Raw genomic sequence first — 12365 nt, 5'->3', positions numbered from 1 at the left:
CAGAGTATCCAACAAATTTGTGATCCAGTTTTTGTGAATAAAATTGTACTTTTTATAAGAATCTGTGCATTACTAATTGACATTAATTAGCAGGGACCTGTGTCATGTGATGCATCATTGCAGTAAACCTAGCTAAACAAGCTTGCTAGCATTAGCCAACCAGGCAACTAATACAAACTTTGAGTCAAGGCCTTAAAATGGGACTTCACAAACCAATCAAACCTACTATCTTGTGTCCATCTTTATATACAGTCTATTATTGTTCAGACATGAGAATGTGTTTTATCTCATTCTACGACTTTTGGCAAGGAAGCGAGTTTACGACAAGATCCAAGTTTTGATCTAGTCGTTAATCACGACAATAGGCCGATCTGTTTGTCTTCGGTGTCATAAGTAACCATATGTTTTAGAGTGTTGAGTCTACCTTTTAAATACATCTGTTCTGGTGTGTTTGTGCACGTCTCTTTATCTTTTACACTAAATCGTGTTCAGGTGGGCTTTGTTGTTCCGTTTGCAAAACGCTGGGCTCAGCAGAAACGTCGCTGCGTTGGTTATACTGGAGTGAGATTAAAGTTGCAAACAACAAAGGGATTCATTTCATAGGATCACCACTTTATTGCACATAATTACATTCTCACACCACAACTTCACAGCGTGGCCAGACAATTTACAAGCAGAAGCTTCACAGAAGCTCCACCTCCTCATCTTCCTCCGCCCTTTGTCCTCCTTTTTTCCCCCTTCTTCCTCTCGCTCCTGCTCTTTGTCTTCTCTGTGGGTGATCACACAACACAAGGTCTTGTAGTTAAGGTAACCAGCCGCATCCCGAGGGGAAGTTTATAGACATCAGAGTTTTCTTCTTTCTCCACATTTAGCGTTTTACAGACAGTTGCTGTCAGGTTTGCATCGAAGGATCACGCACGCTGTTAAATCTACAGACACAAACAGAGCTGACTTTTGCCTTTCAATTAGCTCATCAGAACAGAGAGATAAGTGCGGTTATGTATCATTGTCATACTCCACTCTGGCCTCTTTATGCATCCTTTCATCTTTGCTATGCCTGCCTGTTTCTGTCTCTCTCTTCAAGTACCCCTCCTCCTCCTCCTCTGTCTGTCTGTCTCTCTCCTCTTGTTTTTCCTGTCTACTGAACAGAGACGTGTTGATATGAGGGCCCGCTCGCACGACCACAAGGGAACAAGTCTCTGGTGCTTTTGATCAGCTGCAAGATCAGACATGTCCACCGCTTCCCCCCCGTGTACACTCCAGTGACTGATCATGCAGTATAGTGCAGGCACAGACAACCAAAGATGCACACCCACACATGTTCTCGCTGTTAATCATACAAGCCCGGGCACACACACAATGCAGAGGGCCTGTGGTCCATGTGTCGGCTCTGCTCACATTGGGGTGCCTTGTTTGCTGGACACAAGGGAGCGAGAGCGAGATGGTGTGTGCGATTTCCCCTTTCTTGCCCTTCTTTTTTTTTTTTTTTGCTTTTGACAGTAAGATGGATGATTGCAATCACAGGAGCCATCAGTGAGACAGAGTGGAGGTCTATGGGGCAGTGAGACACAGCCATGGGAAACCAGCCTTCAGATTAATGCAACGCGCTGCCATGGGAACACTGTGCTGTTTATTTGTCGAGGGGTTTTGTTGTTTCATATGCATTTTCTTGGCCCCCTTACCTCCCCCCTTCGCAGTGTTTTGATAAACAGAACATGAAAGCTTCCTTATAAAATATGTGCAGGCTGTGTGAGAGGGACAGAGAAGGAGAGCTTTTGCTGTTTTACAACATAGCGAGTCTGCAGTAAGTCTGCATATCTCTTTAAACCAGTACAAATGTGACAAATTTCATAGTGATTATACTGGTCTCTTTGAACCCTCCCGAGAGAATGAGAGGCATAGTTTTCACTCCCCAGTCAACGGATGTTTTTAAGAGAAACATCTGTTGCTGCACAAATGAGATTACTGTGTCTCTAGCCAGGGGCCATGTAGGTTATGAATGGCACTGTTACTGAAGAAGGAGCCGTGAAGGATCTTTGTAATAAGCTGCAGCGGGTATTTAAGGGCTTTAAATAATCAAATTGCCTTTTATTCCGAGTATTCATCAAGGCTCACTTTATAGTTGTTCAAAAGTATCTCGACCACTTGTATCTCATATTGATACATCCGATATTTCACCTTGTTGCCAAGCAACGACTCACCTCATCCTCTGTAAACTTGTCAGCCCGTGACATGAGGTGTTATTTCGTGCTGCAGGGGAGCAACGAGGAACAAGAATCACTGTTTCAATCTCTCTGACTTTACATTCGGCTGAGCTTTGCATCATCATGAAACGCCTCCTTTATTGGTCTAATTCGTTGTTATCTGTGTGATGAATTCCTGTGAAGGGTCACCGAGTCTCTGCTGTAAAAACTGTGAATAATATCTCACAGTCGCTCTTTTCCGCCCATCCTGAGGAACTACTGCTCCTTCTGGGTCAAAGACCTCGAAGGCACTGAGAATCGTCTGCTCGGGGTCAGTTTCTGACAAAACACACGTAACGCTGCGAGCAGGGACTGTTCATTTCAAAGACGTCCATGCACACTGCACTGACTCACCTTGAGATGATACTTTTTGTGTCACCCTGCTAAAACGTAATGTTTTGATGCTAACAAATCTGGACTTTGCAGCACACACCAGAATCCTTTCTGTGAGTGCATTCAGGTAACTATTTTTTTAACCCATAAAAAACATTAAGGATACTTTTAAAATCAACCTAGTCTGTGATCTTTAAATATGAATGACTATGACTTAAAATATTAATATCTGACTAGCTTTAAGTTATTATTATATGTGGAAGAAATAAATTCTTTGGTTTGTATCCACTTTGTGGACATATGGTTCACAAATATAGAACATCTACCGGTAAATGCAAATATAAACACATTTTGAAAACACAAATAGATTTTTAAAAAGAGGTGATAAAATTTGATGTTTTTATTTTAATTCAAGCTGATCAACAGTTAATAACAGACTTTTTTTTTAAACTTAAACTCACATTTTCATCTATCGTCTGCATTTCAAGAAATTGTTTAAAAATAGAGCCAAAGAAGAAGCTCTTTGGCATCTCTTATGTATGATATTGACTAAGCTCTGGTCCATATTTGTGAAAGCCTGCTAGCAGAGGATGCAAACTGCCAGAAGAGGCAGTTCAGCTTCACAGAGCAAAAGGGAGTGAGCCCTATTAGCGTGCACACACACACGCACAAACAAACAAACACACACACACTGGCATCTGTACTCTAACCTCATTGAACTCCTGGATCTGTTTCTACTCAGAACTCAAGTCTCCTTCTTTTTAAGCCTCTTGTTGGTGCCTGTAACACATGCCCACTGAGATACCAGATCTGCTGTGGTTCGGTTAAGTGAAAACAGCTTGGGTGGCAACCTGTGTCAGTCAGCATAAACATCACAGAGATTGGAGATCGTTTATAAACGATCATGCAGTTGATTGTATTTCTGCATATATTTTTTTCTTAATTTGTAAGATTTAATGCTTAACAAGAAGCATCGTGACAGTCATATTGATTACTGTGTAAACACAATCACAAATTTTAATTAAACGAGCATGAGACACATAAATAAAAGTTGCTAAGCATCACAGTGTTTGCAGGGAAATATGTATAATAAGCATGTCAGATATCCTGTTCAGGGTGTTACCGCTGTGTAGCTCCTTTTGTAGTCTTCTCAGTGATCAGATGCGCTTTTTAATGCACATTAAGAGAAGTCTGCTTTCTGTGTGTCCATATGTCAGCTGTCTAGCACCTGTTCTGTCCACAGTGGAGAGGTATAGATTAATGGATCTATATTTGAAAGCAAAGATGGTAACCAGTACTAACAGTAACCAGATATGCTCGCATGAATGGGATTAAGACAGGGATAAGGGCTCTGGCTGTTCTGGCCATCTGAAACCATTATTGCTGATAGACGTGAGTGGTTTCACCAGCTGTTGAGGCATCAGCTCATTATGGGGAACAACATTATTTGACGCCTGTAGGAAATGTCTCATTTGACAGTGGGAAGTGTTAATTCTGTGCCACGGCCCCAATGCAGAGGTGTAAATTTAAATGATCTGCATCACATCATCAGCAGTCCTATCAAGTGACTGCTGATGCACATGTGTTCACCTCCTCCCTTGTTTTTTTTCTCGTTTTCTGCATTACTGCCACAGCCGAAGCCACAACAATATATAACAGATAGTAAAAATATCAGCAAAACGAGCGTGCGCGTGTGCTTATTATGCAATCTTAAATGAAAAATGCAAAACCCCAGCGCCTCAGGTTTGAACAGTATTAGGTTTGGGGTCTAATGACACCTTTAAAAATGACTCAGAGCAGGAACAGCGCTGCAATAAAGTGATTAGTGATGTGCAGACACAAAGAGCAGGCTGTGGTGGGGACATGTGGCATTCTTTCTGAGTCACCTTGAGGAAGTTGCAGGTAAACATGTGTGCCCTTTCTCGGAAAGCTTATTTCCTGCACTAGCATATTTGTTTGTTCTTCCTCATGTTTTCTTTTCCCATCTCACTATCAGGTAAAAGCTGCGTCACAGAGGTGTGAAACCTGAACAAAATTAGCAGGCACTCAGATATTTTTAATATATAGTCACAGTCACACATGAACATTTGGTCACTTTAAAAAAATAAAAATAAAATAATATTATCTGAAGACTGTGGTCTTTCTTCTTTGTCACACACTTTAATTTTGCCAAGCAGCCAAGTCAAATTAATTTTACACTGTGGGCCACATACAACCCGATTTAATCTTAAGTGAGCCAGAACAGTGAAACTACATTACATAAAAAGTTCTGGTTGTTTATTGCACTGACTCTCCTGTAATTACAAAATATAACATTTTTATGAATTCACATTTTTTTTAAAAAGCACCTTATCAATTGGAAAAGCTGTAAAACTTATGAAAATACAATTATAAGTTCAAATACTATGCACTCCTTCAGATTTTCTAAAGGTGTCCAGATGAGCGTATTGGAGTCTTTGCAGGCCGATTCTGGCCCCCAGGCCCTATGTTTGACACCGCTGGTCTAAATTACAGATGTTGTGTTGTTAAGCCCTGGTGCAGAAGGTTAACTCTACTCCAACTGTTTTATCAGAAGGACTCTTACTGGCTAGATGGGAGTCAGTTAAAATAAATAAATAAATTAAGATAAAAAATAACTTCTAGAAGAATTCACTCAGATAAGATCAATGATCATAAATGTATTTAAGTTATTACACTATTTAATAAATCACCTTAATTAAATATACTCTTTCACTGATGATAAAAAGATTTGATTTGTAAACTCTGGAAGCAGCATGTGGTTAGTAAATCTTTCCCCTCTCACGGTCTTATCTCTCGGCTTTGCCGTCATTTCAAACAGGTGCTGAGGTCTGATGCATGTTTTCACGAGTGGAACCAACGTGTCAGGTCTGTGACTACATTAGTCCTGCCTCTGGTCTTCCTGACCGCCCTGCAGGCCGTGCAGAAGTGCTCGTTGAAGAAGGTCGGCTGGCGTACGCCGTAGCCCCTCCTCCAGTCCAGGTGCCGTCTCATCTGAGCTGGGCTCCGCCTCAGCATCAGCAGGTATTGGGCCAGCTCTTCCACTGAGGGGAAGTCGTCCACGTGGATGAAGGCCTCGGGGGGCAGGAAACGCTCATAGTTCTGCCTGGACGGACCCAGCACCACGGGGACTGCACCGGCCAGCACGGCGTTCCACAGCTTCTCCGTGATGTAGTCGGTGTGCTGGGAGTTCTCCAGCGCCAGGTAGAACAGGTACCGCTTGGCGAGCGGCACCACGCTGCCTGTCGGTAACGGCGAGCCCGCGCGCCCGAACACATCGATCTGGATGTATTGGCGCAGCTGGTAGTAGAAGGTCACGCGCGCCTGGGACTCCGACCAGTTGCTGATGACCCAGGCCACGAAGCGTGACCGCAGGAGTTTGGAGCTGTAAGATCCGCGAAGCGGCAGCGCAAAGCTCTTCTGGAGAGCCCTCTCTGTGCGCGCGAGGGGGACCAGATACCCATAGGGGAGGAAAATGTCCGAGTCTGTCCGGTAGCTCATCGTGAGGTTAAAAACACCCCCTAAACGCCAGAGTCCACGCGTGTGCGTGGGAGACTCGAAGTTCATCCATATCCACTTTTGCGCAGGTGGCCGCGGTTCTGGTGGGAGATCGGCGTAGCCAGTGGCAATCTCCCGGTGGTGAATTATCACGGCGTCAGCCTGTGGGTACCTGAGCTCGTCGTCCGTGAGCGTGCAGCCGTCTATCTGAAACAGCTCGAGGCAGTCCGGAAGTTCTCGATACTGACCGAATGGATGCGTCCAAATCAGCAGCGTCACCGGGCTGAGAGAAACCAGCGGGTCAGGCGCTAATGCATCCGGCAGGTAGAGCAGGCAGACTCCCACGAGTAACAGGAAAACCACGGTGGCCACGCACACAGAGGAGCAGACCCCTGTGAGAACACACACGCAGCGGTTTTTCCGCCGGAATAACCCTGAGCGCCTGTCTGCTCCGTGAGCTGCAATTGAGGGGCGGCCCTCTGGTCTCCAGAGATCCCCAATTCCCATCGACGCCCTTCACCCTGCGGATTCCCCCAAAACTGCTGTAATATCAGTTTGCGTCTTTGAGACATCCGCACAGCCATTTGAGGCTTTTCGGCGAAAGTAGGTTAAACACCGGAGTCCATTACAGTCGTGCAGTCACACCCAGTGTGCTCTACTTTTAAAGTCATTGTAGTTTCAGGTGCGATAAAGAGAGCAAGGTACAGTTAAGCCAATAAAGCTAATGGCGTCCCACAGCTCCAAAATACTCCTTCTATTGTTGCCTCATTGTTGTCTCACCTGTCCGACTCGTCGAGAAACTTCAAACTACCGTCATGGCTCATGCAAAAGTTTGTCCCTGTGCTGTAGGATATACTTGACGTGGCAGCGTAGGTTCCAGTTACAGCTGAATGGGGCCTTTGTGAGGCCTGTTGACTGTCGGAGGACTTTTCGGGCACTTTTAGCGTAAACATCTTGACCCAGGGCGCGGCGATCCGCTCATAAAACAAGCAAATGTTTTTTAATTAGAAGGCCCTTTAGAAATCGGCTCGTGAGTCAGTTTGCGAGTATAATCCAAACAAGGTAAGACTGAGGTTTAAATCGAGCGTGCAGAAAGTGTAACACTGAACACTATTGCATGGCTCTAACCCCTGAACTACTGTTTATGATTATTAAGTCGTGTAAACAATCCCTCGCATTTTAAAGGATGACAGCTCTTGTCAGCAGCAGTTCTTTGGCCCCTGAAAACTTGACACGGCCTCTTGTGAGACGCTACACTTGTCACTGACCACTTGGTGTCTCCCTACACAAGCGCAAAGCTTGCCCGTGCGCCGTCCTGTGCCGTTTGCTGTGTGTGTAGTGACATTAAGGATCTTCCTCAAAACGTGCATGTCTAATTTCGCCAATGAATAAACATCCCAGCTGCAAATTAGTCATGCAGCAGCGGTGCTTTGAAAAGGTTTGTCTTGAATGTTTTATTTATTAGATATAACCCAACATTGCAACACCCTCTAACTACGACGTGACTCACTGTTTTCATTTGGTGATTTCAAATTTTTAAAAAAAAAAGTTGTTAACACAATGGCGTATTACTCTCCCTGTAAAGGGATCAACTGTCCAGGCTGTTGTCATCATATGAATCCATTCTGATCAAAACTCATAAAAAATGATGAGGCAGCAGGGATGGAAACCGTGCACTGTGTGTTGTGTCTGAGCTCTGGTGGGCAGGAAAAACACGCCGTGACTGGGACGATGTTATTCCTCCCCACAGACACAGAGTATGTCATGAAGTCTGAATGTGAGCGGAAAAAAATGGCAGACGAGGAGTGGGAGGAGATGAAGCAAGAAGCATGTGTGTCTCCGCTGGGTCCTCCTCCTTCCTGTTACATCCATTCACTTTTCTTCACCATGGAAGAAATGTGTGCATGTGCATGCACGACTAGTTATCCCCATAAGAGGTTTTGTATTCTCTGTGCATTATTTATTCTCCCTTTCATCTGAACAGTTCTATTTTCAGCCAATCATTTAATGTCCTGCCTGGGGTTATCTTGTGTTGGGAAGAAATCTACCCAGACATAAGTTATGTAGACAAGTAGTGAGGTTTAACATTATAAACATGTGTGCTTCTTCTCCAAAATAGCAGAGGCTCTTGAGTGCAGAAAATGACACATAGGGATGAGTTTGCTTTTTCCTTTTATTGGTTCAGTTTTATTTATTTTAAGCCTTTTATGCAGCACAAAGCCATGCAAATGTGTCTGTAAATGTACTATAATTAAAGTCGAGCTGATTGGTGATATGGTGACATTTTGCACAGCTCAGATTACAGCCACGACGATACACACAAAGCCTGGCATTTATGTTTGTGTCGTCTCGCCTGCTGGAAGAGAACTTATGTGACATCGTGCTCTTTCACTTGTTGTTGCAGACCTTGAATCTCTCTGGAGAGATCGATATTGCGTCTTTCTTGGTTCAAACATCTCTCCAACAACAGACTTGTGGGCACATGTATGCAATCTAGATAAAAGGACAGAAAAACACACACACACAAAACAGACAGAAGAGCTCTTCATGTCACTCTGTTTTGACCTGGGAAGCCATCAAACTGGATGTTTTGCAGACCCATCCAGTTGTTTGCTACGATTTCCAGACTGCTGTTTACTGCTGCCTTCCTGTCTCTCAAAAGCAATACCGCTGTGTATCTGTATGTGTTTTTGTGGATGTGTGAATCATGCCAGCACACAGAGAAGCATTCAGTTTTTGATGGGACCTCCAGGTCTTCACTCATCTTCCCTATTGATTTTCTCTTGCTCTCCTTTTCACACTCCCAGGGGATTGGATGTCTCAATTGGTCCCGCCGGGGCGAACAGAGAGCGTGAGCGATAAAGAAACAGATAGAAGATGAGGGGAAGAGAAAAGTGAGAGGAGAAAAATGAAGGAGAGAACACAAACAAGGAGAAGAAGAGCCAGGCGGGGCCTGCGGACGCCACGATCGCTGAGGCCCTCGCTGACCCCTGACCTTGATCATGACCTCAGAGGTTGCACCGGAGGTCAGAGGTTGTGTGAAAGTGCCACTGCGGCGATTCACTCCACTGCTGGGTGATGATGATCTTATGCAGCCTCCCCAGCCTGTCTGACATGATCAGTGTTGCACTCTGCCTGCGGCTCCCAAGGGCCACACATCCATCTCTAACCCGGCCACACAAGGCCCGCTAAAAGCACCTTACAGGCAGAGTCAATGAGCAGGAGGAAAAGGGACATAAACAGAGAAAAGTGGGAAAGCTAAAGGACAGAAAGGCTGCTTTTAGCCCGTGGCTCTGGCTCTAGTTGTATAATGGCAGCGACACAGAATCTGTGCCTATTTCTATACATTTAAACTTTAACCAGAAGTACTGATGAGGCTTTTTAGACGTTAAATTTCCAAATCACAACATGTTCCTCCTGTTGTTCGTGTCATGAGCAATTTGAGCTGTTTTTCCTCCCCTCTAATTTTAACCACAGAGTAATAAAAAGGCAAGTTAGAAAAGGAGAAAAAAACCCCACCGAACTCGTGTCATTCATGGCAAACATGCATGAACCTCTGTAGCAGGAACACGATCATTTGTAGGCAGTTTGATAACTCTGACTGTTACTTGTTCCGACTTACACTGTGCACCCCCTGCTGCTTCAAAGTAATCCAGAGCCAAGTGAAGCTTCAGTCAAATCCTCATGGAGATGCTGTGTGTTGAAATGCGGAGTTTGAGAAGAGCACAGCACAAAATCAACTGACTGGTAATGTTCACGGCTTGTAGACTTGTGCGAAAGATCTTTTTTTTTTCTTTTAAAGCTAAATTACATTAGCACATTACACCTTGACAACAATTTGGCATCAACACTTGGAACAATTCATGTAAATAAAAAGCGTAAGACCTCTGTTCTGTTTGGATAAGTGACCATTAGCCACAGCAACATTTAATGGTCTCGCTGATAAGAAAACGCTTTTTATGTGCGTAGATAAGAGTCTAGTCATGGGTTATTGTTAATTATTTTATGGTCTATCCTATTTATACAACTGTCCCTTATTTGTAATGACTGATTTTGAAAGGAAGATTTTAAAAATATTTCACTGTTCCAGAGTTTTGAGTGATTTATTTTTTTGCCTCATGTCTGCCACAGTGTTTCTTTTTTCTTGTACTGAACATGGACTGCATCACGGATAAACAAAGGCACTCCAATCACAATATCTGACTAATTTAGTCATCCCGTGCAAAGCAAAACATCTGCAATAATAAATGAGGCTATCTAAAAGAAAAACCCTGAATAAATGAGTGGAGAGACACAGCCAGTGCAGATGTTTCCACACAGGTGCACTGCATGGTACAATTAAGCAATTAACATCCACTCATGCTCCGTGGCATGTAGATAAATGCTGAGCAGGCCCAGTGGATTCTCATTTTCTACCACAATGGAAGGAGGAAAAGATCCCTTTGAAAGAAGGGGCAGAAGCTTCAGTCACAACGCTCAACTGTTATTTGCTTCATTGACTTAAAGGACATCTGCATTTAGATCCACTGGAAATCATGGTGGATGGTACACAACTGATGACCGTGACGCTCCTTCAAACATTACAGAAGAGCAATCTTAAAGACAGATGTTGTATGAAGGGGAGAAGTTTGCTTTCTGCCACTCAAGGCTTTAGAAGTCAGGTGAGAAACTATAAAGTGTAAAGCAGTCCACAAAGGGGGGAGGTCAAGCTAGGTGTTTGGGTCAAAACAGAAGACTTTCACTCAGGAGTGTCCAACTAGGATCCTTTTTTAGATTTGACTTATTATTGTTATTATATTTATCTATATTTTACAGGTTGGTTAGAGTAAAACATGAATCTGGGTTAAACTCCTCACAACATTAACCAAGTATAAATTGACTCATGTACACCAGCAGTGGCTCTTTTGTACTTTTGGGGGAATTTTTCTTGCACAATTTGGATCGTTTTTCGCTGTTAGACGAAAGGTCAGTGCGAATCAATAAAAACTCACTCTGGTTGTTTGTCACAAAACCGGTTGATGATTGTGAAAATGATGTGAATAATTCAATGTGTGACCTTCGCAGTCACCAGATCTCAACCCGGTGGAACACCTGCAGGAGCTTTTGCACTGGTGTGTTAAACGGCTCTCCCCACCACCACTATCATCAAAACACCAAATGAGGGAATCCGTTTTGGATGAATGGTGTTCATCCCTCCAGTTGATTCCCAGAGACTCGGAAACATTGTGACCCAGCACCTTACTAAGTTTGGTTATTATTGCTTTAATTTGTCCCTTGCATGTACATGTCCCATGTTTTTTATCGATCAGCACACGTAACTTTTCCTTTCTGTTTTACTCCTCATACTAATGCCAGCCGCGTGAAAGCCACGCATCATATTCCTTTCAGTGTTTTCTTTGTGAGATGGGAAGAGATAACTATACAAATACAGCATAATGGACACATTGCAAAGCAACTAAGCTAGTACGGATTATCTCAGACCTGTATTTCTGGTTTGGCTTAATGATAGGTAGCATCATAAGTCAGGGAGGCCAGAACAAGGAGACACTGATTAACAAAGGGAAAGGAATGAGAGGATTAAACACAGGATTTATCCGTTCATATGCAGTTTTATCTTAAAAATAAGCACATCTAAACAGCATTCATTGTTTCCTTTTGTAGATCAATTGCTAATAGTATTTAAAAATGACTAGTGAGCAATTTAATGTGAATCACACTTCTATTATGTCCCAGTGATTAAATTAAAGCAGATGTATCCATTTCTTCGTGTGACTGATTCCTAACTGCAATTCGGTCCATTTTTTATTAAAAGCATGTGACTGGGTGTGATTAGCAAACTGAAGCCAGCCTTTAATTCACTGTATTATGTCTATAAATGAAGTATAAAATAAGGCAAAGCTATTAAGGCTACATATCAGCTGAGCACTGAGCACCATTCATACTCTTGGGAGGAGGGAGACACAAACAGCTTCAAATCAAATCAACTAATGGCCTGAAAGCTGAGCGAATTCAAAGCACAAAAATGCCCACCTTTGTATTCACAAAAATGCAGTGAAAGAGGCGTTATTATCTATGGCAAATTCTCATGTTATTTTTAGTCAAAGCAATTAGAGTGCAATGGCTGTAAAGAAATGAAAATGATTGAGGGTGGGGGTGGTGGGGGGGTAAAGCTATGAAATATTTTTGTTAAATGCTCCAAGCGTTCAAGGAAAAAAACAAAAAACAACAAAACCCTCCAAAGTGTGAATGCAGGCGTGGATTTTCCACACTGCC

The 12365-nt window shown here is 43.2% G+C and overlaps 1 protein-coding gene across 1 annotated transcript; it reads right to left on the bottom strand.

Annotated features, from left to right (window-relative positions):
* Window positions 1-4611: 4611 nt before the first annotated feature.
* Window positions 4612-7031, bottom strand: LOC146559782 (alpha-(1,3)-fucosyltransferase 4-like). The gene has a single exon (XM_085244841.1). The coding sequence runs from the start codon at window positions 6597-6599 to the stop codon at window positions 5439-5441; it is 1161 nt and encodes a 386-aa protein (XP_085100967.1). The 5' UTR covers window positions 6600-7031; the 3' UTR covers window positions 4612-5438.
* Between the last annotated feature and the right edge of the window lie 5334 nt (window positions 7032-12365).

The sequence above is a fragment of the Mchenga conophoros genome, linkage group LG14 (genome assembly GCF_057382185.1).
Source record: "Mchenga conophoros isolate Kocher_MC1m ecotype Shallow Benthic linkage group LG14, M_conophoros_male_GT1.1, whole genome shotgun sequence".
NCBI lineage: Eukaryota > Metazoa > Chordata > Actinopteri > Cichliformes > Cichlidae > Mchenga > Mchenga conophoros.
Note: the sequence above shows the minus strand (reverse complement) of the source record. Positions and strands in the feature narration are given on the sequence as shown.